Source organism: Toxorhynchites rutilus, chromosome 3 (genome assembly GCF_029784135.1).
Source record: "Toxorhynchites rutilus septentrionalis strain SRP chromosome 3, ASM2978413v1, whole genome shotgun sequence".
NCBI classification, from domain to species: domain Eukaryota; kingdom Metazoa; phylum Arthropoda; class Insecta; order Diptera; family Culicidae; genus Toxorhynchites; species Toxorhynchites rutilus.
The window spans coordinates 202,513,857-202,541,359 of record NC_073746.1 but is presented as its reverse complement, the minus strand read 5'-3'; the positions used below and the strand labels follow the sequence as shown (position 1 = coordinate 202,541,359).

At 37.5% G+C, this 27,503-nt stretch overlaps 1 protein-coding gene and 1 long non-coding RNA gene across 3 annotated transcripts; one reads left to right on the top strand and one right to left on the bottom strand.

Moving 5' to 3' along the window:
• Positions 1-1,278: 1,278 nt before the first annotated feature.
• LOC129780422 (neurogenic locus notch homolog protein 3) lies at positions 1,279-11,047 on the bottom strand. Its single transcript, XM_055788690.1, has 9 exons — positions 10,941-11,047; positions 6,774-6,837; positions 4,025-4,145; positions 3,847-3,952; positions 2,495-2,576; positions 2,340-2,431; positions 1,761-2,282; positions 1,595-1,685; positions 1,279-1,539 (listed from the first exon to the last, which is right to left on the bottom strand). The coding sequence occupies exons 2-9, from the start codon at positions 6,829-6,831 to the stop codon at positions 1,421-1,423; spliced, it is 1,191 nt and encodes a 396-aa protein (XP_055644665.1). The 5' UTR covers positions 6,832-6,837; positions 10,941-11,047; the 3' UTR covers positions 1,279-1,420.
• An 8,696-nt stretch (positions 11,048-19,743) lies between these two features.
• LOC129780424 (uncharacterized) lies at positions 19,744-24,877 on the top strand. Of its 2 annotated transcripts, XR_008743919.1 has the most exons (5): positions 19,744-21,508; positions 21,568-21,604; positions 21,664-21,996; positions 22,053-23,217; positions 23,541-24,877. It is a non-coding gene; the product is annotated as an uncharacterized LOC129780424 (long non-coding RNA). The 2 variants fall into 2 exon arrangements; XR_008743920.1 differs by lacking the exon at positions 23,541-24,877 and having other exon boundaries at positions 21,212-21,508; positions 21,667-21,996; positions 22,053-22,477.
• The last annotated feature ends 2,626 nt before the right edge of the window (positions 24,878-27,503 follow it).

Sequence of the window (27,503 nt, the reverse complement as noted above, 5' to 3'; positions counted from 1 at the left end):
CAAGATTACCTTAGCATGGGTTCCCTCTCATTGCTCGATTCCGGGGAATGAGAAAGCGGACTCGCTAGCTAAGGTGGGCGCTTTAGAAGGCACACTTTTTGAAAGGCAAATTGCTTATAATGAATTTTTCCACATTCCTCGTCAGTATACGCTCGTAAGTTGGCAGCGCATGTGGAGTGGTGATGAGTTCGGTCGTTGGTTAAACACGATTATCCCTAAGGTTTCGACGAGTGCATAGTTCAAGGGATTGAATGTAGGTCGTGATTTCATTCGCGTGATATCTCGGCTTATGTCCAATCACTAAAACCTAAACGCGCATCTCTATCGCATTGGGCTCGCAGCAAACAATCTTTGTGATTGTGGCTACCACGACATCGAGCATGTTGTCTGGTCGTGTATCCGGTTCCATGCTGCTCACTCTCTGCTCTCTAGAGCACTGAGAGCACAAGGCAGACAATCAGATATCCGCGTCCGGGATATCTTAGGTAGCCGTGATTCTGATCTTCTGCTTCATCTATACCTGTTCCTCAGAAACGCCGATGTCAACGTTTAATGATGTTTCCTTCGTTGCGTCCCCGTTCCATATCCCTCCTATCCGATCGATAAACTTTTACTTAGTCGCGGCAATACATACACACACTCTTTACAGATGCACGGGCCGAAGGTTGTGCAGTCCACTGATCATTCAACAAGAGCCAAAGGTTGTACCGCTCATGACAACTCTACACGAGCTGATGATTGCGCCGGCTAGTGACCATTCTATCCTGGATTCCTCGAGTCGAGAAAGACGCACCACGCTAGATATGGGGTACAGACTAGGGGGGCGTTGCTGATTAATGGTCAGCTGCATCCCAATAGGAAGTATCCCGTGTCGGGCACACGTACAGAGCATCGGAGACTGCAACATACCAATTATGAGAACACTTGTAATACTAACCTCGAGCCAACCGCGAGTAATCGGTTACATATTACTAACATAGTTGTAAGACAAAAATTGTCAAAATATTGGACTCCCGGTCCCGTCAGGCTAACGCCACATCTGCCTTAATAAAATATATATATTTTGGGGAAAAAAACCTATCATGTTTATATTTTTGTCGTATGTATATCATGATAAAAAATTTGAATCAGTAAAAAAGTGAATTTTGGTCATGTTGGTGCTTACGTCAACCATGTGAATTTGGGCAGTGCTGAGAAGAGCTCATCCAACGAGCAGAAGAATACTACATGTATTTCGTAAGGACTGTGATATCTACGACACAACAATAAGTATTAAAGTATTATGCGTTTTGCAAAGATTATTGCATGTGTCTTCTTGTAGAGTTATGATAAGTACAAATAAAAGAATTGACGATCCATGAAGACTCCACAAGTTTGGTTATTAGACGAGTTACAAATCATCCAGCACCCAGCAATACTGTTAATGGTAACGTGCCACTGCATAGTTTTTTATCGCCCTACATTGTGTTAGAGCATCACCTTGTGTACCAACAGGACATGTACAAACTGCAATGTGTCTTTTAGACTGACATTGAGCTCCTACAATAAAGTAACACATAACATCTATGAAGTAAATAATATTTTTGTTGTCTACCTGTTCCACACTGAGAAATACAGGGGTCTTTGCATTGATAATCAATGCATGCTCTATGATCTGGACATTCACTGTCGCTCAAGCATTCCCCCTAAGATTCCAAGGAAATGAAAATATATGAATAATGCTTCCTTGCAATAGCTTGTCAGATTCCCATATAACATACCCTCACGCAATTCGATAACGCATTTCCAGTGAAACCTGGCGGACACGTACATACAGGCCTTTCACGATTGCTTCGGTCGTACCCAGGCGTACACATGGCGTTGACGCCACAGGGGTTTGGGCTACACAGGTCTTCTTTGGTGAACGGACGGCAACTCACGAAAGGATCACCGGTCATATCTCGTGGACAACTGCACACGGGGGTGAGACCTCGAAGGTTGCAATTTGCATTAATTCCGCAAGATCCCTCGCAAGGATTTTTACACACACCATATATGCAGGCGGGTTTACCAGGAAAACAATCGCTGTCTCCATAACACTCTGCTCGGCAGCCAGTGTATGGACTGCCAATGTGTCCTTTTGGACATTCGCAAATCGCTCTGTGATTCGTCACACGCGTACATGATGCACCCTTCCCGCATTGTGAACAAGCACTAACGCATTTATACTGGGAGCAGAACTCCTGTGTTCCGCACTCAATGTCACTCTCACATTCATGGCGACATCCGGTTAATGGTGAGCCCTGAAAGTCAGATATATAGACGTAAACCAGGAAAAATGAAATAAATTATAAGCTTACAATGAATCCAACTAAACATGAACATGTCGGTACATTGTTGATCACTTCACATTTGGTATTCGATCCGCAAGGGCTAGGGCGACATAGTTCTTCTATATTTGTAAATGATAGATTGATTGAGAGAATTTTTAAAAAGCACGCAACTCAAAACTAACCTGGATCTATAAGACGGCAACTTACGAACGGATCACCAGTCATATGTCTCGGACAACTGCAAACCGGAACATGATTCCTAGTCTGAAAAACACAAGAGAGAGAGAGATGTACTTCGAAGTGTCGTTTATCAACATTCAATTCTGCATGTTGATGATTTGATCAAAATTTATTTCATCTAACATTACTGCCATTTTTTTATTATCTACACTAGTCCAAATTATTCTCAAGCACTTTTCCGTCGAAAAATTGAAACGATTAGAAATTTATTTGATGTTTTAGCTTCATTCAAAAAATTTTACATGATAGAGTCTGTTATTGTTCATCCCGAAAGCCGTACATTTCGGTGTCGTTATCAAAAACCCTATTTCCCTAAAAAACGTATAAGACGACAGCGGCGAGCGGAAATCTGGTTCCGGTTACCCGACGAAACGGTGCTGCGCAACTGCAAAATCAGCAGAGTCTGAATAGGAAGACCGAGACCAAGGTGGTTTAATCGTTCCATACCTTGGGCCGGGAGGTCTGAGCACCCGGCCAAATGGTGAAGAAGTACCTGGCCAAAATGGACATTTTTATTCAGAAGTGTCAGTAGATGTCGGTCGTGTCTAAGCAGCCATTAGTAACCCAGAAGGAGCGGCTTAAAGGTGTGAAACATCTTTTCGACAAAGCGCGACGTCATGGTCATAATGAATGGCGAGACTTACTTGACGCTGGACGGTAACGAATAATAGGGGACCAAATACTTAACGTCCGGCACCAAGGATTTTCCACGCCAAGTCTGCAAGAAAGGAATGTCCAAACCATTGTTCTTTCCTTCGAGGTTTGCCATGGACGGGGAAATACGCAGTATGAGGTACCGGCCGGAGGTTCATCGCAACTGGGTCCGTCAATGGACGAATCTAGCAGGACGAACGCCCCCAAAAGCCTCCTTTAAATCTCATGAATGCCAGAAACTGTTTTAGCCAAAATCGGAATCTTATCATTACGCCTGACCAGTCTGAGACTGGAACCACATCAATAAAGTAGTTTCTGTTCTAAAAGAATTAGACCTTTCAAACACTCAGGAACTCCGCTTCATCGACACATATTGGTCCTCCATGGAGGTAAATTTTCGTAAAACTCGGATTCAGATGATTCACTGACTCTGTACTTCAATAAAAACATGGTTTGTGTGAGGGTAAGACAATCATTGACCCGTTAAACCTAATTGAAACTGTAGCATACACAGATTATGTTTTCAGTACGAAAATATTACATCAAATTATTGTTCGAATTTATACGAATTACATGAATTTAATAAAAAAAATATATGAAAAAACACTATTGGTTCAAATATAAAATATTCTGAACATACCTCACAATTGGCATTGGTTCCACAAACTCCAGAACATGGATTGACACAGTTGCCGGCTTTACAAGCTTGATCACCTCTGCACTCGCTGCTATCTAAACATTCCGATCTGAAGAAAAATGTTGCAATCAATGTAGAGAATCAATGTTTATTCATTTGTTTATTAATAATTGTAATGTACCTTCTACATTGTGTCAAGGGGTTTCCGCTATATCCTGCTGGGCACGAACAAACAGGTCGTCCATAGGTCGTTTCTTGACATTGTGCTCCTACACCACAAGGATTCCTCGCGCATCCTTGAGCTAAAAAGGAATGCAAATGATCGTTAACTTTTTTCCTGGCTTCGAACGGATCACTGCACCAATGAACATATTGAGCCTGGAAGTACTGCTAAATGTCTAAATCGATAGTTCGGAAAACGCGTTCAACTTGACGAAGTTCGTCCAAAATATAAACTGTTGATCGAGGGTTATCTTCAGGAAATGAGTAGCCCATCATTGCGAAGAAATAGTAATAGTAAAGAGCCAAACCCGGTGAACATACTGCATGAAGTTGAGCTTCCAACGTGTCGCAAGCAACGTGATATGGAGAAGAATGGTGATGTGTATGGTTTCATGGCTATTTTTAAGTAACGAAAGATTCAAATTGATCAATTATTATCGGATTGAAATTGAATTCAAACACAGATAAATGGTGTTACCTCCCATGGAATTGACTTCATACGAATCATAATTCATTGCCATTTTCATTCGAATATTACTTTCAGCATATGGCTACCCAGGAAAATCGGAAGATCTCATTCACCATCACTTTTTGCAGCAAAGGAGGCCGTATACCAGTGATGATAGTAAATTCCAGTATGTCCATTTTTCCACAGAATTTGCAATAACCATGCAAAAATCGGCACAATTCTGGGACGCGACAACATGTTCTGTCCGAAAAACTGGTTTAAATATGAATTTTATCGTATTGTGGAATATTTTATAATATTTTTTATGTTAGTATTTTCTTGAATTCTCCCTCTTTCCTCTTTCCCTGCCGAAGTGCCCAACCAATAATTTTTCACGATTTAAAATTTAGCATTAGGTTAGGTTAGGCACCAACATCATGGAATTAGTCCACACTGTCCGAAAGATAACAAAAAGCAGTAGCTAGCTGTGACTGTTCGTGGAGGTGAATGTGTGAGACACCCGAATTTCGATAAATCACCATCGGAAAAAGTTTAGCGTGGGGTTGCGTGAATTTTCATCGCTTCACGCCTCACTTGCACCGCCACAACTGGGTACACGGCCCTTAACCGGAGATGCCATCAGATGTCATTGGCATGGGCGGCAAATATTAAGATAGGTCCGAAAATGGGAACTCGGACCTGGACCTGGGATCATGAGGGTAAATACCGGGTCGAGAGGTGGACGACCAAGCTTGAAAAGGTATAAAGGGGACTTGAAAGAATCCTTTGGACGGAACGGTCGAGTTTTGAAAAAATAGGAGAGGTTTTTCGCGCGTGAAAGCCTATTGTTCGCGCGGACGGAAGTTTGGTAAAAACGGAGAATTTGAAGGAGGTTTCAAGAAACGAAGAAAAAATTCGATCGTGCGTTAACCGCGAGTGCTCGCGGAGAATTAGGAAAGTTACGGAAACTCGCGAGTGGAATTTCCAGGAAGACGGCAAGCAAGTAGCCCTACAACCGGAACAACGAGTCGTTGCTATCTAGCTTCCAGGTAAGCATAGGCTAAGGAAGTAGGTGGTAAGGCAACGTAGCCTAACGCGAGGTTTTTTCCCAAGCAGGCAAAGAGCGTATGCCGACCCTGAGGCATTTTTAAAGGAGTTTCGTGTGTGCCACTGAGCACCGAAACCCGCAGTTACATAGCAAAGTAGAATACTTTCGGTGACATATTTTCTATGACTTCTTCTAAACAAATAATAACAAAATTTCACGATAAAAACAGCATGGTGCAATCAATGTACCGTCGATAGGGGTGAGAATGGGTCATGGGGGTGAGATTGGGTCAAAAACGAAAGAAAGTCTTGACAAATATTGCGAATATTTTTGAAAGCTGTGAGCCGTTTAATAGGAGACATATTTTCACTACTTCCAACGCATGATACTTAACTTAGTACAAATAGTTATTATTTAATAATTCATCAAAGTTTGATATGTAGATAGCCATCAAATTACACCCCAGAAAAATCTCACGCCCAGTATTATACAGAACTACTATAATATAGGATAGAATGATTATTTTAAGTCTTGTCAGATGAGTCATTGCTGATTTTGAATATCAAAAAAATATTCCATTGGAATTTCGACATTTTCGAAATAATCTCATTAATAATCGCAAGTTGAGTGGGAATGAGAATGGGTCAAGCATAAAATTGAACATATACAACTAAGTTGCAATGTACATGCATAAATACACCAATACACTCATAATTAGTAGCAATTCTCGAAATTTAACACTTATTATACCGCCCCTAGACGTTGTTTTTTTTCGGACCTATCTACGTAATGAGAATTGCGTTTTACTCTAATTTCAACAAAAAGTTAGAAAACTACCTTTTTTTGACAAATTCTCACTTCCATCGAAGGTGATTAATTGAATAATTCATATACGGAGAGAGTGCCTTAAAATGAGATGGAAAATTATCGATGAAAAAACAATATAGTGGAACACTGTATTCACGTGCTTCATGTTGTCGGTGGACGATTTCAGTTAAATAACTACAATGTATTTAATACACCTTCAGATGAACACATCGTTCAACGCTATGTTTGGAGGTCGCCTCGTGCGCGTAGGTGTAACGCCCTGTTCCGAATCTATAATTACTATACCGTGATACGCTATTGTATTCGTAATACGAATAAAACGGGGAATGCGGAAACATTATTCTCCTTCGAGTGATTTGCACTTATTTATATGCTGCATTATACCTAGAACTTTACACACATGAAGTACTATTATCATCAATAATAGTGTTGGTTGAGCCATATCGTCCTGAAATAGAAAGAATAAAGTATATTTACATGATGCATTACATTCAAGAGATAATCTCAAAAAGAAGCTAGAATTGCAGCTAATGTTTATTCAGTAAAGTTTCCGTTCACTTTCGGTTGTTGCATACATACTGTTTATAAATACAAATTTTCTCGGACTGTTTTTAACAGATCACGCGTGATTCGTGCTATGTGTCAAGGATAAGTTTGTGTAGCTTTCATTGCCATTTCATTATACAAAAACTTACAATGCTTTGCATTATTTTTTGTGGGGGTGTGTCAAATCTCTAGTTTATACCGATAAACCTGATTCAATTACTAGAAGATAACATCATACGAGTTGATTACTCGAAAAAATGTATTGAAAAAAATATTGATCGAATAATAAATTTTCAAATTCAATTGAATTCAGTATATTCGATGTGTGAGTAAAGAATTTGAACAAACGCCATGTAATGTAAGGCACCTTGGTTTTTATGGCTGTGTTAGGGAACATATTTCGGTGTGAACAAAAGTTATCCCAGTTACATGTATTTGCAATTCCAATTTCCCTAGGCACCTTGGTTTTGATGGCTGTGTTAGGGAACATATTTCGGTGGGAACAAAAATTCCCCCAGCTTGCATGTATTTGCAAAGCGGATTCCCTCAAGTACATTTATTTGAGAAGTCTGTGTTGGGGAAACCGTGAATCGCCCCAAACAAAACGTGGCAGTTAGGGCGTTTAGATAACTCTTGACATTTCACAGTTATTCAATTATTTATCTCATGAAGAAGAACATGTTATTTATTGTGATAGATGCATATAAATATTTCCTACCAATTGATACAAACATCTTTCCGATCTGTTGAGAAATGTTCGAGTTATAAGCATTCGGAATTTTTAATTTTTTCCTGCATGTTCTGTGTTGTGTTTAGGTTTTCATTTCACCCCAATATACTCCGGTTAGACGTAGCCCCACATCAAAAGTAACTCGAAATTGGACTTAACATATGCATCACCAAAACCGTAATCGTGGCCAACATGTACATGAAATAATCATTAAAAAACGAATGACAAGGATTGACACTTCTACGTGGCAGTGAATACTCGTTCTGAAGGCATAAGGTTCACACGAGTTCTAGCCTAACTGTTGTCAAAATGTTTTTTGTTTGCTTGTTGCTTAACTTGAACATATTTTCGACGTAAGCGAGATATAAATGATTTCGCACCGAAAGCGATCATGACGTTGAGAGCGCGAAAGGATGGAAGTACATTAAGCAAGCAAAACCGGCTGATATGACTGTAAAATACGTCAGCAGATTAGTTAAGTACGCACAGACATTGTAGGTCTTCTTCAAAAACTACCTGAGGCACATAAACCAGACATAATGACCACAAAACGCACGTTGTCGTTTGACAACACATTCCCAAAGTGAGACTATTGAAAAAGAAGGTTTAGGTGGTTTCAGGTTCACAATTCAGATTATAATAGGAATTCAATTGACTGCTTTTCAACAATTCAAAGAACTAAATTGATAAACAATTGTTCAGAACAAAAAGTCCTTCGCAAGAATTCGATACGTACATATATGTACCAATATGTACAGAAGCAACATTGAAAGAATATACCGTTTTATCTCAAATTTCGAACACTTGTCTCAAATTCCGAACACTATTTACATACTAATTTCAATAAAGATTTTTGTACAAAAGATCAATTGTTCATATATTTATAGTAGGTTCTTACCTTGTGCTCCCTTGGCCGAGTGGTTAGCGTCCCACATTATCATACCGGGGGTTTGGGTTCGATTCCCGTTTTGGCCGGGGGATTTTTTGCCAAAGAAATTTCATCCGACTTGCACTGTGTCACGCGTATTCTAGAGCTTACCATTCCAGAATATATTCAAGGCGTGTTTTTCGGCATAGAAATCTCAATTAAACGCTACTAAGAAAAATGACGCAAGTAATACTCACGTTGAGAAGGTCAAATTTCCTCTAGGAACGTTTAAGAAGAAGAAAAGGTTCTTCTTCTTACCTTGCCTTAACTTAAGGGGGGATCCCGGTCTGGAAGGTCGAAAACATCGAATTTTGTTTTTTTTTATTTTTGGAAAGCGTATGGCCTCAGAAATGTTGCCCTAAAAGGATTTTTCGATATTTGATTTCGTTCGAAAGTAAGAGCTAAAAGTATGAGGTCACCTCAAGGGATATAATATTACTATACGAATTTTTAAACGCGTTTTTCTCGAAACCATGTTTCTCCGACTGGTGGTATCGATATCTCAGGATCTACTCGACCGATTTGGCTGAAATTTATTATTAAATTTTGTAATTTCATTACGTTATAATGAAGAAAAAAGCTGCGGAAAGTCATCGCATTTTGGTGGAAGTTTATAGTGACCATGCTCCAACTGGGCGAACGTGTCAGACGTGGTTTGCATGGTTTAAAAGACGTGGTTTGCATGGTAATTTTGACTTGGAAGATGAAGAATGTTCCGGACCGCCAAAAAAATTGATGATGAAGAATTGGAAACTTTACTCGATCAAGATCCGTCACAAATACAACAAGCACTTGCAGAAACACTTGGAGTAGCTCAGCAAACCATATCCGATCGTTTAAAAGCAATGGGAATGATCCGAAAGATAGGACATTATGTGCCGTATGAATTGAAGCCACGCGACGTCGAACGCCGTTTTTTATAAATGAAAGGGTTTTTTGCATCGAATCGTTACTGGCGTTGTAAAGTGGGTCCATTACGACAATCCTAAACGTCGGACAACGCATGGATACCCCATCTTCAACTTTGATGAAGTCAAAAACTGGATCGATTCGTGGTTAGCCGACAAACCGGACGATTATTTTCGCAAAGGGATCCGTGAATTGCCAAAAAGATGGGAAAAAGTTGTAACTAGCTATGGGCAATACTTTGAAAAATAAATTTGTAACCATTTTGAAGAATAAAACATTAATTTAAACAAAAACGAAGAAACTTACCGATACTCCTATTACATCCTCAAATATACCTCAAACAATAACCACAATACCCGAACACTTCACTTTACTCCTAACATAAAAAAAAATCACGAAAATTCATTATTTTGGACATTCCAGACAAAGGCCCCCTACCCCCACGCCCCCCTTCCCTCCTTAACTTGACTTGACTTAATATGGAACAGCAAACAAAATAGTTGAGACAACTACACAAACTGAAAAATTAACGAGTCTTGTTTTTTTACGGAATATGCTAACGCAAACATTTTACCACTTGTTTGGACTGATGTTAAACTGAGGCCTCCACCCTAAAGAATGCAAGGGTTTTCATCATTCAGTTATTTATAACAATAAGATTTAGTATATTTACATTTGAAAATGAAGTGTTCGGAATTTGAGACTGTTAAGAATATCAACTAGGAACCAAACTGATGATTGATATACTACGAAACCAAGTATATAGGAGTTCAACTCGTAAAACCATATTGTAAAAGGAATTCCAAGAGTTTAACTAAGAATAACATATGACGAGTGTGAAATAGTCCGCTCTGATATATAAGGAAATTCAAGAAACGCCCTCTTTGGCACAAAAGTCTCAACGGAGTACGAATGACGCGAGTGACGTAATGAATACTACTTAGAAACCGCCACCTTTGGAAACAATAGCGCCGTTGAAAAAGAAAAGACGCTTCATCTCCTGGGGAATTCCACGACGTAAAATCCTATCTAATGTTCCCCACTCCAATCTTCCACAAACTTCTAGTTAAATAATCCCAAATATTTTAACATTCTTGTATATCATACGTCATCGATGAATCAAATAAGGAACTACAATTGGGTAATATACACTGATACCTCAATATAACATGTGTAACCAACAAAGTCCTAAATTGAACAGGTATTTAAGTTTTTGCATCGTAAAGGACGGATACTTAAAATCTAATTATATCACTTCATTTTCTATTCAGCATAGACAGCATGAATTCACCTTTGCTTTGCAATTTAAAATAAAAAATACTAAGAAAACATTCAAAGTCCGTTCAATAATGCATGCCATGCGGGTTACAGAAAAATGTATCACTTATAATACACAATATACCATCTAATAAAAACGAAATCTGCACGCATAACGTACCAAAGTTCTCCGTATCAATCACTTAATTCACAGCTGTTTGAGATTTTGTGTATCAATCTTCTTCGCTCCACTGATCTGACTAAACTGGGTGCAACGGTATAGTGTTATTTTATACATTATATAAACATACACATTCTCGATATTATACGTGGGCATGCGGATATAATTTATTCGCAACTTAAACTCCAAATAAATGGACCATGTAAAACAAACCAGAGACATAATTGGTTTTATATAATACGCGTTTAAAGACGCCCTCGCACCCAAAGCCATATTATTCATTACCGATGGCATCAGTAGAGTGCCTTCTGAACAGATCAGATGATAGTGCGTTGTTGCTCTATAGTTCCAAGTTGTGAGAACTTCACAAGCTTAGTTTACGATCGCGTTTTTATCTTTGCAATCAAACACCGAAAACTACGTAAAAGCTGTCAATCTTAAATGAACGGTCGTTCCTGGTGTAATTGATCACCATTGATATTGTTTTAGGTTATGTGCGTTCTGATTTTGCGTTTTTGCTTTTTTTGCGTGCGTTTTTTTTAAACATTAGTTCATTGAATTTGTTATTTTATCACATGTTTTTTTCGATAATATACTCAAATATATATATATATATATATATATATATATATATATATATATATATATATATATATATATATATATATATATATATATATATATATATATATATATATATATATATACATTATGTTTTGGTTGAACACCAGTGAAATACAGATTAGTTTCGCGCTCGTTTTGATTGTAATAAATGCTAATACTATATAGGAGACAACAAGAAATGTTGAGACGTAACATTCGACGTCGTCTGTTGAACTTGATCTTGATCTTGGGTACTCTGTACATTTCGTAGTTGCTCTCCGTGGATGGCCTGAGTCAGAGAAATTCCACAAAGAATACATTGAATGGCGCTTGGAGGGATAAAAGACTGGGATATCGTTTATCGGCTTCGTCTAACAAGTACATTGCGCATGCACTGTAGGCTGGTATGACGTGACGCGCAACGCGCCTTTGTTTAACGTGTTTTATATATAAGTTTCGATGTTTCGAACTTTATATAGTCAGTAAAAACGGCGACGACGTCCTTGCACGCGTCAGTGTGTAACAGATAAAAGGCTCTTCTGCAAACGGAATTTCTATGCGGCATGTGATGTGATGCTGATTCCCAACGGACCGACAAAATAAAATCCCGATTATCTCTACCAGGTGTACGACTTGGTCTGGTTGGTGTTTTAGAAATTGCTTATATGGTTGCAATCTTCCGAAAAACACTTACACATGTCCACGCGATGTGAAAATTCCATGCTTTTGTTTGAATTTGAACATGATTCTCGCTAGTGTTGAGTGTCTATCCCCAACACGAACAATGATACACAAACATAGACATGTGAAAACAAACACGATGTTTATAATTCAAGAACATCATGTACAAACATATCACCCGATGTCGCAGTATTCATTGCTTTCGTTTCGTTTCTTTTCATACACGGAAAGAAATTATTCATCCCAAAACATTTCTTCGTAGAATACTTTTTCACAGAAACGAACTTGAAATTTAGTTCGCATTTCAAAAATTGCACGAACTAAGAGGCTATAAGTTCATGCACCAAAATATATATTTTTATTAAGGCTCATATGGCGTCAGCCTAACGGGCCGGGAGTTCAATATTTTGACAATGTTTGCTTACAACTATGTTAGTAATATGTAACCGATTACTCGCGGTTGGCTCGAGGTTAGTATTACAAGCTAAGTGGTGCGGACTCAATCCACTTCATTCTCAAGCAAATTCTTGCATGTTTTCAAGCGATTTCTTGCAATAAATTCTCAGACCACCAGAGATGCCAGATTTACAAATATGTTTGTAAATTTACAGACATATCTGTAAAACATTCATCACATCTATTCATCACATCAAAAATATTTGACTCACACATGACGTTAGACCAGCGATACTCAACCTGCGGCCCGGCAGTCCTTCTTGTTGGCCCATCTGGTGTGTATGATGTTTGGAACTCATACACATAAGTACTTTTGCCTTGACATCATTGCAGACGAAAAAGAGGATACGGTTATTCACAATTAATGAACAATTGCATTCTCTGCAGGTAAGGAAAAATCTTGAACGAAAATTGTCTCTGATAATTATTTTCTGTTCTAGACAAGATTGTTTTGCTGAAATGCAAGGAGATTTATTGAAAAATAGTGAAGTTAGGGTCAGGACTATGCAACCTATGTATTTAAACAACATCGAATAAAAATTTTCATTCTATTTTCAACAACTTACATTTGCTTTCGGGTCTGCTTATGACGAAATATGGGTTACTGTTCGATATTGTTACGACAGACATGGTTCATGGCCGTGTGGTGGTCTAAAACTTGTATAGCCTTGCATGGCGGATGGAAAATATACACTGCATTTTTTTTAAAATAAAAACGACAAGACCGCAAGCCTTGGTGGATGTCCAATATATCAACGGAGAAATACTGTGTTTTATAAAAATTAACAACGCGTATGTTTGTGTATGTATGTGTATGTATGTATGTGTAGATCGTTGAAACATTTAAACACACTTACAGCACATAAGTTAAGTCCGAAAAATCATTTTTTTCCACTTTTTCCCAAAAATGACAAATGAAAATTAATAACATTTGAATCACTGAATCGATTTAGATGATCGACATATAAAATTGACCTAGCCTTTTATAAAAAAATATTTAACTTGCGAAAAACATAATTATATTTTAGTAATTATTGATTGTAGTCGTTTTTTATTTAAAAAAAAAATCATTTTTCCCCATTTGTCCAAAAATAACTTTCTGCAAAAAATCATAACATTTGAACTACTGAACCGATTTAGATGATCGATATATTAAATTGAAGCCAATAAGCAAAACTCACACTTGCGGGAAGATTGGATTCTAGTAGCATAGGTCTAGTTTAGTCACATATGAATATTGATCGAAGACTTAAAACATGTTAAATTTACAAAATTCTAACTTAAAAACAATAATTATAGCATCTCTGATATCGAGATATGTTAAGTAAATACTCCTCAGCTTTCCATAAAAAAATATAAAAAAATATAGCGCTCCTATCTTTAACCGAGAAAACTATGAAAAACTAACTCAATCCATAATTACAAAAACAAAATTCAATTTTTTCGCAAAAGTAATATTTTTTAAAAAAATATATCTCGTAAGCTTCAATTTGATATGTCGATGATATGAATCGGTCCAATAGTTCGAAAGTTATGACTTTTTGTAGTGGGAAAAATGGGGAAAAATTGTTTTTCGAACCATCGATTAGTTTTGCAAAATCATATTTCAAAAACGAAAAAAATAGCATCTCTGATCTCGAGATATTTTATGCAAAAGTTCTCAGCTTTCAATCCATATTAAAAATAGGATCCATATTATATGCAAGTTAAATATTTCTCAATTAAAGCTCATTGGCTTAAATTTGATATGTCGATCATCTAAATCGGTTGAGTGGTTCGAAAGTTATAAATTTTTGAAAAAAGTCATTTTGGGAAAAAGTGGAAAAAATGTTTTTTGGGATCACCCTAAAATGGAAATGGGCACCCTAATGACAAATTAAAAAAATACGAGTTTAATGTTTTGCGATAAAGAACAAAATTACCACTTTTGACGAAGAGCTGAGAACCACTATATTAGTTTGGCATGGAATGGCTGTATATATATATATACAGAATACAATCTTACGTGCATCGTGATGTACAAAGTATTAATGAATAAGTGAAAATTAACGTTAAAAGACATTTCTATAGATCTGCACACTTTTACAGACTTTTCCACATTTTTAACAGACATTCACATGTTTTTACAGACTTTTTTTAAAAATCATCTGGCAGCTCTTCCTTCCACTTTTTATCGAATATTTCCAAATCGCAGGAGTAAACATTTACGTGACTCTGACTTTGTTTGTTTTTATTACGTTCGGAAAAACGTTATAACAAAGAGAGGGGACATTAAAAATGCGTTGCTCAGTGAAAGGCTGAGATGGTCTTTCAGAGATGCAATGGTTAATTAAACAATTGACGGAAAAATGTAGTTCGTTCATTTTATAATTTTACTTATTTTTGCCCTTGACAACAATACCTCTTTTATAGTGTTGATTATCATAAGAAAAATAACACTCCTGATCGTTGGATCTCTTTTGACATTTCAATTGGATCTTTTTTGACAGCCGTTTTGATTCAGTCCACACTACCTAGATTACAAGTGTTTTCATAATTGGGATGTTGCAGTCTTCAGTGCTCTGTACATGTGTCCGACATGGGATACTTCCTATTGGGATGCAGCTGACCGTTAATCAGCAACGACCCCCTAGTCTGCACCCCATATATAGCGTGGTGCGTCTTTTTCGACTCGAGGAATCCAGGATAGAATGATCACTAGCCGGCGCAATCATCAGCTCATGTAGAGTTGTCATGAGCGGTACAACCTTTGGCTCTTGTTGAATCATCAGTGGACTGCACAACCTTCGGCCCGTGTATCTGTAAAGAGTGTGTGTATGTATTGCCGCGACTAAGTAAAAGTTTATAGATCGTTCATGCACATTTTGCAAGTCTGATTAAATAATCCTTGGTTTCGTTCAAAGAAAACATTCTCTGAAAAGAAAGAAGCTTTCTATTTTTTTTTTGCGTGCATGTTGGCAATTAAAGTCTGGGGAGCCGACTGCATAGCGGGCGACGTCGTACAAATGCTGACCAAAAAAATAAATACCCAAAAATTAGTTTTAGATGCAACCTTCAGCGGCACACAGCAGAACCAGCAGAGAAATTTCAGCGGCTGAAACACACCATTAATTTCTCGATGTTATCACAAACTGAATGAAGAAAAAAACTAAAAGCTACACTTACACTGCACTACATATGCTATGTGTGCATGCGATTGCATCATCCTTTCTTCTCCTCTTCTCCGCTCGTTTTATAGCTCGGATCGCGATCGTCGCGAACAAGCAGTATTGGCCATTTGTATTCAAAGATCCAGCCAAAATTGTTGCTCCCGTGGTCGAGTGGTTAGCGTCACGCCTAACATGTCACTGCTGAATAATTCAATTTTAGTACTTGTTCAAATAGCTTATAATAGCGAATATTACATGAATTCAAAATATAAATTTATGCGTGCACTAAATAATGATATCAAATGTGAAAAACTCTCATATCAATCGATGTTTATTTTGTTCAGAACAGAAAAAGAGGTTTATTCTATTTGCCCAATATTTTTGATGAAGCACCCATTGTCATGAAAGGAAAGCATTTTTTCCATGTCAACATACCAACACACCACGCGTTGAGTGGTGGTGGTGTGGTGTCCGATTCGCTTCTTCTACTCTACGCACTGCCGGTGCTTGGGGTGAAAATGCAAGAAAAACTGTACACCATGTTCGAACATCATGTGAAACATTGGGATTAAACATCGTATGTCCAAACATACCACGAATACAAACATGTCACATTTTCTAACATAGGTACGAAAAAATCATGTTTGTACTCAAACACAAAACTGTGAACAGCAGCGTGGACGTGTTTATTCCGGACGCAGTGTTTTTTGTGAAACATGGAAGACTGTATGGTTGTATGCATTTTTTTTTATTTGACATTGAACTTCAAAAATATATTATTGTCATTCTGCAAAAAAAGTAACTTGATTGTTCAGCTTATTAAAAATATCGAGTTTCGCTCCAGATAAAGAGCATTTGCGGCAAAATTGTTTCAGCCGAAAGACGATGTTCTGTTTTTGTGACGGGACCAGGAGAGTAAGGTGTATCATGAGCTACTTAAATCGGGTGAAACGGTGAATACAGATAGCTACCGACAGAAAATAATAAATTTAACCTTTGTAAGGAGAAGCTAGTACAGATTTTATTATTACTTCAGGGTCGGATGTTCACCAAAAACGCGAAGTGGACTCACAGTTTAAACGATCGTTTACGGAATAAGGAAGAATAATAATAACTTTATTCTGACGATTCCTTATTCAATAAGAAGAGAATTGTAGGTATTTTTATGTTTATTGATTTCTTTTCAGGTCAGTGAGGCATGGTACACAAATTACGTAACGCTAAAATTGCGGGTTTTGTACCCCTTCCCCTATATGTAACAATGAATAGCGAAAGACAAACCCCTCCTTAAGTCACCTAACACTAATATAATCAGTACACAAAGTCAAAGTCGTTTGAAAAATTTTCATCAACATAAAAAATCACACATTTATCTAGGTCGGAATCAAATATTCATACGGAAGTTCTTTATATGCAAGTAGTGACTTCGGAGGAACTTTCGACAAATTCATAGAATTTCGAACAGAGACGAAAAATTAATCTTCACATCTGTTAACATAACATAACATATTTATTTGTTATCAACAGGCCTGAACAAGAGTGTCCTAATGATATACTTAAATCTAACTTAAATTCTACTTAATATCTAAGGGCATTAGAAAAAATCCTTTTCAGATGTGAACGGGTCAAGTTAAAATCGTGCGAAGTGTACGAGCGGTTGGAAACTCGGCACATACTTGAAACGGGTTCATTATACCCGTAATTAGTACGTGAAGAGGAGACACAAATGAAAGTATGAGAGCGCAAAGTTCGTGTCCTTATATTAAAATTAATTAATTGGAGAAGAGTAGAACAATCGATGTTTGAGAGGATCAGGTCTGATACGAATATCGCTTTAGCGACGTCTCTACGTAGATTTAGTGAGTCTAGTCCAATTAAATTAGAGCGATCTTCATAATTTGGAAGATTTGAAGGATTGTTCCAAGGCAAATTTCGCAGAGCGAAACGAACGAATTTGCGTTGAATCGCTTCCATTCGCTGAACGCCATTTTGATAATAAGGCGACCATACCACACAAGCATACTCGAGGATTGAGCGGACCAACGCACAATATAGAGACTTTAACCAATGTATGTCCCTGAAATCTTTCGTAACGCGAAAGATGAATCCTAGGACTCTGGATGCTTTACTGGTGATATAAGCTACGTGTTCTTTAAATGTTAACTTAGAATCGAGAATGACGCCAAGATCTTTGATGGTCATAACCCGGTTCACAATGACATTTCGTAATTTATACGGGTAGGCAATAGCTAAACGTTTCCGCGTGATAATTGAGAATTTTGCTGGATTCAAAATCATCCTGTTGATGTCACACCATTCATCAAAAATGTTGAGTTGCTGCTGTAGGTATGCTGCGTCATCAAGACAATTAACGGTGCAAAATAGTTTGAAATCATCTGCGTAAGAGAGTTTGTGGCCCTTCAGACAGAAATTAACATCGTTGAGGTAGAGTAGAAAGATGTAACGGCCAAGGGCTTCCTTGAGGTACGCCCGATGTAACTCGAAATGGAGAAGATACAGTGTCACCGATTTTCACTGACATCACACGATCGGTCAGGTACGAACGTAGCCAGTTCAGAAAGTTACCATGAAATCCAAGACGTTGTAGTTTGGCGACGGCAATTTCATTGTTTATCTTGTCAAATGCAGCTGAGAAATCTGTATACACAGCATCAATTTGTTGGCGTGACTGTAGAGAGCGAGCGATGAATGAGGTATACAATACTAGATTTGTGGATGTAGATCGTTTGGGAACGAAACCATGATGTTTATCAGCGATGTAATTGCTGCAGGCATAGGCGATGTAGTCCAGAACTAGTTCAAAAAGTTTGGAAACCGAGCAAAGGCTAGCGATCCCTCTATAGTTATTGACATTTCTTTTGCAACCTTTTTTGAAGACCGGGAAAACAAAAGAATTTTTCCATGCCTTTGGAAAAGTTCCACATGACAGTGATTGGCTGAACAGGAGACTCAGAGGCGACGATAGACTGCTGGAGCACTTTTTGTACACTATAGAAGGGATACCATCTGGTCCAGGATTTGTGGATTTTTTGATAACGTGGCAGGCTTCTTGTACTCTGCTAGAACTTATAGCAGCCAATGTGCAAACAGACGGAAGGCAAGGTACATTTCTTATGGCTGCATCAATATGATCTTTGTCTAGGGTTTCACTGACGAAAACACTGCTGAATTGTTCCCTAAACAGTGAACAAATGGTATCCCTGTTCGAAGCCTCCACATCATTACGTGTCATCACAATAGGAAGTCCAGACTCTTTCCTCTGTTCATCTACGTACTTCCAGAAATCCTTCGGACTGAATCGTAGATTATCTTGAATACGATTTAAATTAGCTCTAAATAAGGTGTTATTTAACCATTTGTAGTTTTTGTTGGCGACGGAATAACGTTTCCTCCAAAAATCAGTACGGTATTTCGAATATTTCTTCAAAGTGTATCGTTTTTCTTTTCGAAGGCGTTTCAATTGGTAATTTGTCCAAGGTGGGTGAAGAGGATCCTTGGTTGTTTTCTTAGGAACAAACTGATCAATTGCATAGAGGATCACATGGGACATGGAAGATGCGGCTTCCTCAATATCGCGGCCATTCAGAATATCATTCCAGTTAATGGTTGAGAAGAAACGATTAATCAGTGGGAAATTCGATTTACGATAGTTGTAATGAGTTGATTCGATGGTGTTTGCAAAAACGGGCGGTGACGATTCATGTAATGATACCAGAAGCGGAGGATGGTGGCGACACATTTTCACTAAAGCGGAGGGAGCTGATGTTACAGTCGCATTGTGGACCATCTCTGAATTAACGAAGCATTGGATTGATGCTTTCAAATCATTTGGCGTTTTGCTGAGAGGAACATGGGCTGGTATAAATTGATATTGATTTATTCGAAAGTAACTACAGACTCAATATAACCTGCTTTTATGGGATATCCATCGATCGCTAGGCTATTCCACACATCAGCTAACGATTCCCATGCATACTCAAAATGTTTAATTTCCAGTTCCGAGTCCCTTGTTTTGAATTTTTCATTCAAGTGAGTTCCCTCTAGATCAGATCATACTCAACCTGTGGCCCGCGGTCCACATGCTGTAGTGTATAATAACGGCTGTCAAATGACAGATACTTTTATTAGTGTAATATTATGTGCGATTCACATAGCACGTTACGGAGAAGAACGTCTACGTTCCGTCAACGTCTCCACCAATTCACACATGCAGTCAATGCTTCCCCCAGCACCGTCACGTCAAATGCCAAACGAATGATTTATTTAATTTTATTCATGGTTTCGCCACCTACAACAATTTTAAATTGTAATGCCCTCTTACAAATCAGCATGCCTAGAATCAGTTCTAAATTTGGAAAAATTCAATGAGAATCATTTAATTCAATTATTAAAATGCTTAAACCCCGTAGTCCGACCCTTATGCAACAATAATAATGAATAGAATAATTCTTTCAACTAGTCGCGAATGATTTTCACTCCGAATGACTTAGCTCCAAAGAGATATGTTGGCATAAAAAGTACAGTAAGTTACTTATAAAGCGATATGCTGAGGCACCACTCAGTGTCGCATTGGAGTCGGTTTTGACCAGTAATTGGACATTTGCGACTGGTGGCGACTTTCAATGTGGGGCCATAATTTGGGCCCCGAACTCAATGTCTACAAAAATGTCCAACTAGAGGTAAAAATGTCTAATTAAACGTGTTGCATAACAGATCTGTTCAATTAGCTTAATCTCGATGTAGATGTAAATTACTGTGCAACCAAATCAAAACAAAAGCCGAGACACAAAGCCCAGACAAAAACCAAACGAGCCGTCCGTCTCCGTCAATTATTCTTTTCTACAAACCCTGCCGGTCGTTTTCGTTGAACGTATGCTGACGGGTCGTTACGTTGCTGGTGTATGTGAATGTTTTCATGAGAATTGCATGGTAGAATCATTGACGTATCGTGACGTGACGGGACGTGAACGTGACGTGTATGTTGTATGTGAATCGCACTTTAGTGTTGAAAAAGCATAACGCTCATAACGCATGTCAACGAAATAAAACAAATAAACTGCCCACAATCCAATCGACGAAAAAAACATCGACCTAACAACGACCGTAAGGCTGTTACCTATTCACGATGACGACGATTAGGTATCGACATCTGGATACAGCATTAGTTTGTATGAGGCAAACTATTCTCTATCATATTAGTCGGCCCGAATCAGTTTATATTTGCTAAAATTTGTATGAAATTTTTTTCTTTGCATATTTTTTTCTGCTTAAAGTACGTTGTCATGACCCTAATTTGAATTATTTTCTATAGACGTTCAGATATTCTCAAAAAAAACTTGTCATTATAATATAAAATTATCTCAAAACATATTTTTATGGCGTTTTTTCACCACTTGCAGGCAATGGTGATTTTCACTTACATAGAGTACTAATTTGATTAAGGAAAAATCATGTTCATTCATAATTTTCATTTTAAAAGTGTATTCATTCCTTCTGCAAATCCATACTGTCATGCCTATTCCCCAATATCGTCAACGCGGATAGTTCGTTAGTCGAAAATACTGAATAATTAAACAAACCAAATGGCATCACTGGTGGTTCTTTTTTCCACTCCGCTAAACTGTCATCTCAAACAAAAACAAATGGATCATACAACTGGTGAGTATGAAATATATTTCGGCTTTTTAATTATTAATTATTTTATCTTGTCTTATCAGCCATGAATAAATTCGACTCGTTTGCTTCCATCAATCGGTAAGTGAGAAAGATGATTTCTCCCATCACCACAGTACGGATTTCCACTTCTATCACAGCAGCCAACAAGTTTTCCTGCAGCAGTAACCTCCAACCCCTGTTGACAATGCCGGGGGACAGCATCAACAGCAGCAGCAGCAGAATTTGACCATGATATGGTATTGCGAAGAACTTTCCCCATTAGAGGTTCCGTGCTTCTCGCACATTCAAAAATCCTCTTCAGACACGAAAACTCAACGACAAGGAGGTATTTATCAAGCTCAGCTGAATTACCACCCGGAGGAACCCGAATACACTGATTCCGTTGTATAGTAGAATGAAAATAGGCGAGGTAAGCGAACGTAATCGCATGATATTTTAATGTTCACATTTTTATCCGGATCATACAACTGGTGAGTAGGGAATTCATTTCTGCTTTTCATTTACTAATCATTTTATTTTGTTTCAGCTATGAATACATCCTCAATCAATCGGCGAGTGAGAAAGATGATTTCCCTCATCACCACATTACCACATTACTTATTTACACTTCTGTCACACCAGCCAACAGCATCAGCTTTCCCGCAGCAGTATCCTTTAAGTCCAGGCTGCTATTCCGGGGAACAGCATCAACAGCAACAGCAGCAGGACCTGGCCATCGATAGTATTTCGAGCAATTTTCCCCCTCGGAGATCTCGTGCTTCACGCACATAGAAGAATCCTCCTCAGCCACATATCTGTGTCATCAAGGGCGAGGAGGTATTCATCAATGTACTCAGTCGTATTTGAATCGTCAATCCAGACAACCCAGATGCACCGATTCCATTATATACCTTATTTTTATTATACATGGTTTTTTATTATTATTTTTTTCAATAAAATGATTAAAATCGATCAATGTATTTCCTTTTCATTTTCAATAACAAACCAATACAAACAAGCAGCAAGCAGTGCTGGAAGCAGCGCTGCAAGCAGGTCGACGCCTTGCACATGTTGGCGAAAAAGTGGCGTCAAGTTGTTCGATGAATGCATATGAAAGGTCGATAACTCGATTGCAAGGTGGCAGCATTTGAGGTCGATTGTTGACATTTCATCGACCCGATCTTGGCAGGCAAAACGGAATGTGGGTGGGAGCAGGTCTTCCTCTATTTAGAGGCGAATGAACTGAAAAGTTTAAAGCCTCTTTAATCCAACATCATCATCATTCCTCTATTGACGTTCAACACTCAACCTGGAAAGTCTTCTTTATTTCGATCCGAAACGTTAAAGGTTATAGATGTAAAAGTGGCGACGAGGATAAAAAAAAGTGAAGTATTTAGTGGAAAGTATAGCGAAGAAATAGTTTTTTAAAAGAAAAGGCGGCAAAGAATAGTTTTAGCAAAAAAAGTGGGCAGGAGTTTTTTGTTCAAAAAGCTAGAAAAGAGGACAAACTATTCATTGGAAAAAGTGACAAAAAAAGAAAGTAGTTTCTAGACTGGCAGAAAGTGGCAGCGCTCATTGTGCTCGAAAAACAGCTACAACGAAGTGCTCTTCCATCTACCGGAGAAATTCCGCTGAATATCGCTGTTTCCCGTAAACGGAAATTCACGCAGTCCACCGCATTCCCGCAAATAGCGGAACACAAGGATTAAAAAGTAAGTTTTCCTTTATCTCACTAAAAGTGAATGAGAAACATAACCAACATAAAACAATAAGATTATATAATTCCCGAACAATCGTCACGGGTGTAGCTTTAGTTTTTATTTAGGTTGGAGTTGGCAGTGTTGCCAGAACAAAGGAATCTATTGGTAAGCGAAAAGAATTCTTTGTTTTTTAAACAAAAGTGTGAACAATAATAATAAAACCAATTGTATTTCAATTGAAATATTTTGAAAGAAAATAATTGTTTTATTTTGTATTCTTTATATTTAAACAATATATAATATTTTTGTTTTTTTTTATTTGGTTGTGAATATAGCGAAATCGCTCGACGGAAATTGGCCGTGGACTACTGGCACTGATAGAGGGACAAGAAAACCTGGTAAAATTTACTTGTTCATCCAGTTGGTGAGTGTTTTTTTTTAATTTTTTTTATTAAATTTGAATCTGAAACTAGATTTTTTTATATAAATAAAAGTGAAGACAAATTTTGTGAGGATTATGGAACAGACGTTGCTATCCACAATTGAGCCCTATAGAAAGGGAGTTTCTTTTGCCGAGTGGGCAGACCGGTTAGGATATTTTTTTATTCTGAACCGAGTAAAGGAAGAGGAGAAAAAAGCTCATTTGATTATGCTTGGCGGAGCAATTGTTTTCAGAGAGCTGAAACTTTTGTTCCCCAATGATAAATTGGAGACTGCAAATTATCCCGATTTAATAAACAAGCTAAAATCTAGATCGGATAAAACAGAATCTGGGCTAATGCAAATATTCAAATTCAATAACCGTGTTCAGCAACCCGATGAATCCGCGGAAGATTTTGTTCTCTCTATTAAATTACAAGCGGAATTTTGTGCATTCGAAAACTTTAAACAGACGGCAATTATGGATAGGATCGTGGCCGGTTTACGTGAAAAATCTCTTCAACAACGTTTGTTGAATGAGGAAGATTTAACCCTAGAAACAGCAGAGAGAATAATAACCACCTGGGAATTGGCTAGTGCAAATGCAAAATCCCTTGGCGGAAACCCTTCCATTGATAGAATATCCTCAATACAAAATTATGATAAAGCAAATGGTGGTAAAGTTATGGAAAAACTATTGAATACATATAAAATGGCGGAGATGAAGAAGGGATCCAGTAAAAAACAGATTGGGATTCAAAGGTAAAGGGTTCCAATCAAATTTTAAACACAATTATGGAAATGCCAACCGGAATCAAAATTTTAAATCAACTTACTGGAGAGTTAACCAGCAAAATAAAAACTCGGAGTTTTCAGCTATTGATTGCAATTTCTGCGGAATGAAGGGCCATATTAAAAGGAATTGTTTCAAATTGAAAAATATGAAAAGAGATTCGGTGAATTATTTAGGCAGACCAGGAACCAGTAAGGACGGACTAAGCGACCTACTCAAGAGGATGAACACGGACGATCAGGACAGTGACGACAACGATGAAGGTGATTTCCAGTGTATGTATGTTTCGTCAATTAATAAAATAAGTAATCCATGTTTGGTGGAGACACTAATCGAGGGAAAGCCCATAAAAATGGAGGTAGATTGTGGATCGTCAGTTTCGGTTATGAATAAAAATCAATATTTTTCAACATTCAGTAAAAATGTATAAACAGTTGATTGTTGTGAACGGGCATAAATTGAAAATTATTGGAGAAGTGTCGGTAAATGCCGAATTTAAGGGTAAAGCAGAACAACTTCTTTTGTTGATTATAGATTGTGAGAATGAATTCATTCCTTTAATGGGCCGAAATTGGCTAGATGTATTTTTCGCAAATTGGAGAGGTTTTTTCTCTAATTCTCAATCTATAAATTCTTTAAGTGAAATGAATAATGAAATATCTTTAAATAAATTGCGAGTGGATTTCCCAAATGTTTTTGACAAGGATTTTTCCAATCCAATTTTTGGATATGAAGCAGATTTAGTACTCAAAGAGAATAATCCGATTTTTAAAAAAGCTTATGACGTTTCTTATCGTTTAAAGGACAAAGTTTTAAATTATTTGACAAAATTGGAGAACGAGAAAGTGATAACTCCATTTAAAACGAGCCAATGGGCATCACCTGTGATAATAATAATAAAGAAAATTGACGAAATTCGTTTGGTGATTGACTGTAAAGTTTCGATAAACAAAGTGATAATTCCAAATACTTACCCTTTACCTGTTGCGTAAGATTTATTTGCTAAATTAGCGGGATGCAAGATATTTTGTTCATTGGATTTAGAAGGTGCTTATACACAATTATCATTGTCAGAAAAATCCAGAAAATTTATGGTGATAAATACAATAAAAGGGCTGTACATTTATAATAAATTTCCTCAAGGTGCATCGTCTAGTGCATCCATTTTTCAACAGGTAATGGATCAAGTTTTGGGAGGACTTGAAAATGTGTTTTGCTATTTAGATGACGTGTTAATCGCAGGAACTGATTATGAAAATTGTAAGGAAAAGTTGTTAAAGGTTTTGGAAAGATTGTCTGAGTCGAACATCAAGATAAATGTATTTTTTTTTGTGAAAGAGTTAAATTATTTGGGCCATATAATTGGTGAGAAAGGTTTATTACCTTGTGAAGATAAAATTTCAACGATCCAGGATGCTAGAGAACCAACAAATGTTACTGAATTGAAATCATTTTTGGGGTTGATAAATTATTATAACAAGTTTATTCCAAAATTGTCCTCAAAGTTGTATTTTTTGTACAATCTTTTGAAAAAGAATTTTAAATTCAATTGGGACAATCATTGTAGAGATGCTTTTAATTTGGCAAAAAATTCATTGATTTCAACAAATTTTCTGGAATATTATGACCCCAATAAACCAATTATTATGATATCAGACGCATCTGGAAATGGACTAGGTGGTGTTATTGCACATTTGATCGACGGCAAGGAAAAATCAATTTATTTTACATCGTTTTCCTTAAATGATGCTCAAAGAAAATATCCTATTCTTCATTTGGAAGCTTTGGCTTTAGTATCGACCATAAAAAAATTCCACAAATATTTATACGGTCAAAAGTTTACAGTTTATACAGATCACAGACCTTTGGTAGGAATTTTTGGTAAAGCGGGCAAAGATCCGATAGTGGTGACACGTTTACAACGATACAATATGGAATTATCAATATATGACTTCGAAATAATATATAGAGAATCAAGTAAAATGGGGAACGCAGATTTCTGTTCGCGATTTCCACTTAAAAAAAATTAGTGGGTTATATCTATGATATAACCGCAAGGTTCACGTGGAACTACCTTAGCTTAGCAATCATTCGTTTGTATTGATTAAATTCTTGATTGAATGAAACAGTTTCCAAATTCAATTGAGTTCAATATATTTGCTCTGTGAGTGAAAAAAATGAACAAATGCCGTGTAAAGTCAATTCATTTATTGTGATTGATTGTTCTTCGTTGCAAGTAAATTTAATGACGGACCTTTTACGTTTGGTATGATGACTAGAACAAAATATATGTACGGAAGAATTATCAAACGTTTGATGAACCAGCCTAAGGCTGAAAATCTTTCCAATAAAGACAAAAAAAAATTATCAAACGATTATTTTATTTTACATTTCCCTCTGAAGTTTACATCCCAAAAGTGTACATACTTCTCGAATCTCGAATTTGCTTGAAACTGGGAAGTTCATTCGCTTCTAGTGGCTGCACGATTTTCCCAGGTTCCTAAGTTTAGAAGATCATGTTAGGACAGACATATTCCACTCTGCACAAAGGCAAGCGAGGACAAAAGTACTCGCAGTTTGCATTTATTTGCAGAGCCGATTTCCCCAGAAACCTCGGTTTTGAAGTCTGTGTTAGGGAAACACATTTCAATCGGAACAAAAATACCCCCGATTTGTATGAATTCGCAATGCCGATTTCCCCACGCTTCATGGATTTGAAGTCTGTGTAAGGGAAACACATTCCAGTCGGAACAAAAAATACCCCCGACTTGCATGAATTTGAAATACCGATTTCTCCAGGCACCTTGGTTTAGAAATCTCTATTAGGGAACACATTTCGGTGGGAACAAAAGCTCCCCCTACTTTCGTGTGTTCTTTTTCTTCTTTTTGGCTTTAAGAGGGTTTAAACTTTTCAGTTCACTCGCCTCTAGGCTCTTTCGTGTGCTTGCAATGCCGATTTCGCTGCTTGGTTTTAAAGTCTGTGTTAGGGAACATTTTTCGATGAGAACAAAAGTCCCCCTACTTTCATGTATTTGCAATGCCGATTTCCCCAAGGCTGCTTGGTTTTGATGGCTGTGTTAGGGAA

Bases quoted from the DNA above. Each gene is read 5' to 3' on its own strand.
- LOC129780422 (XM_055788690.1), bottom strand. From the start codon at position 6,831: ATGGCTCAACCAACACTATTATTGATGATAATAGTACTTCATGTGTGT. The intron at 3,953-4,024 runs GTACATTACAAT...ATTTTTCTTCAG, and splicing joins CCCTTGACACAATGTAGAAG to ATCGGAATGTTTAGATAGCA. The intron at 2,577-3,846 runs GTATGTTCAGAA...TGTGTTTTTCAG, and splicing joins GAACCAATGCCAATTGTGAG to ACTAGGAATCATGTTCCGGT.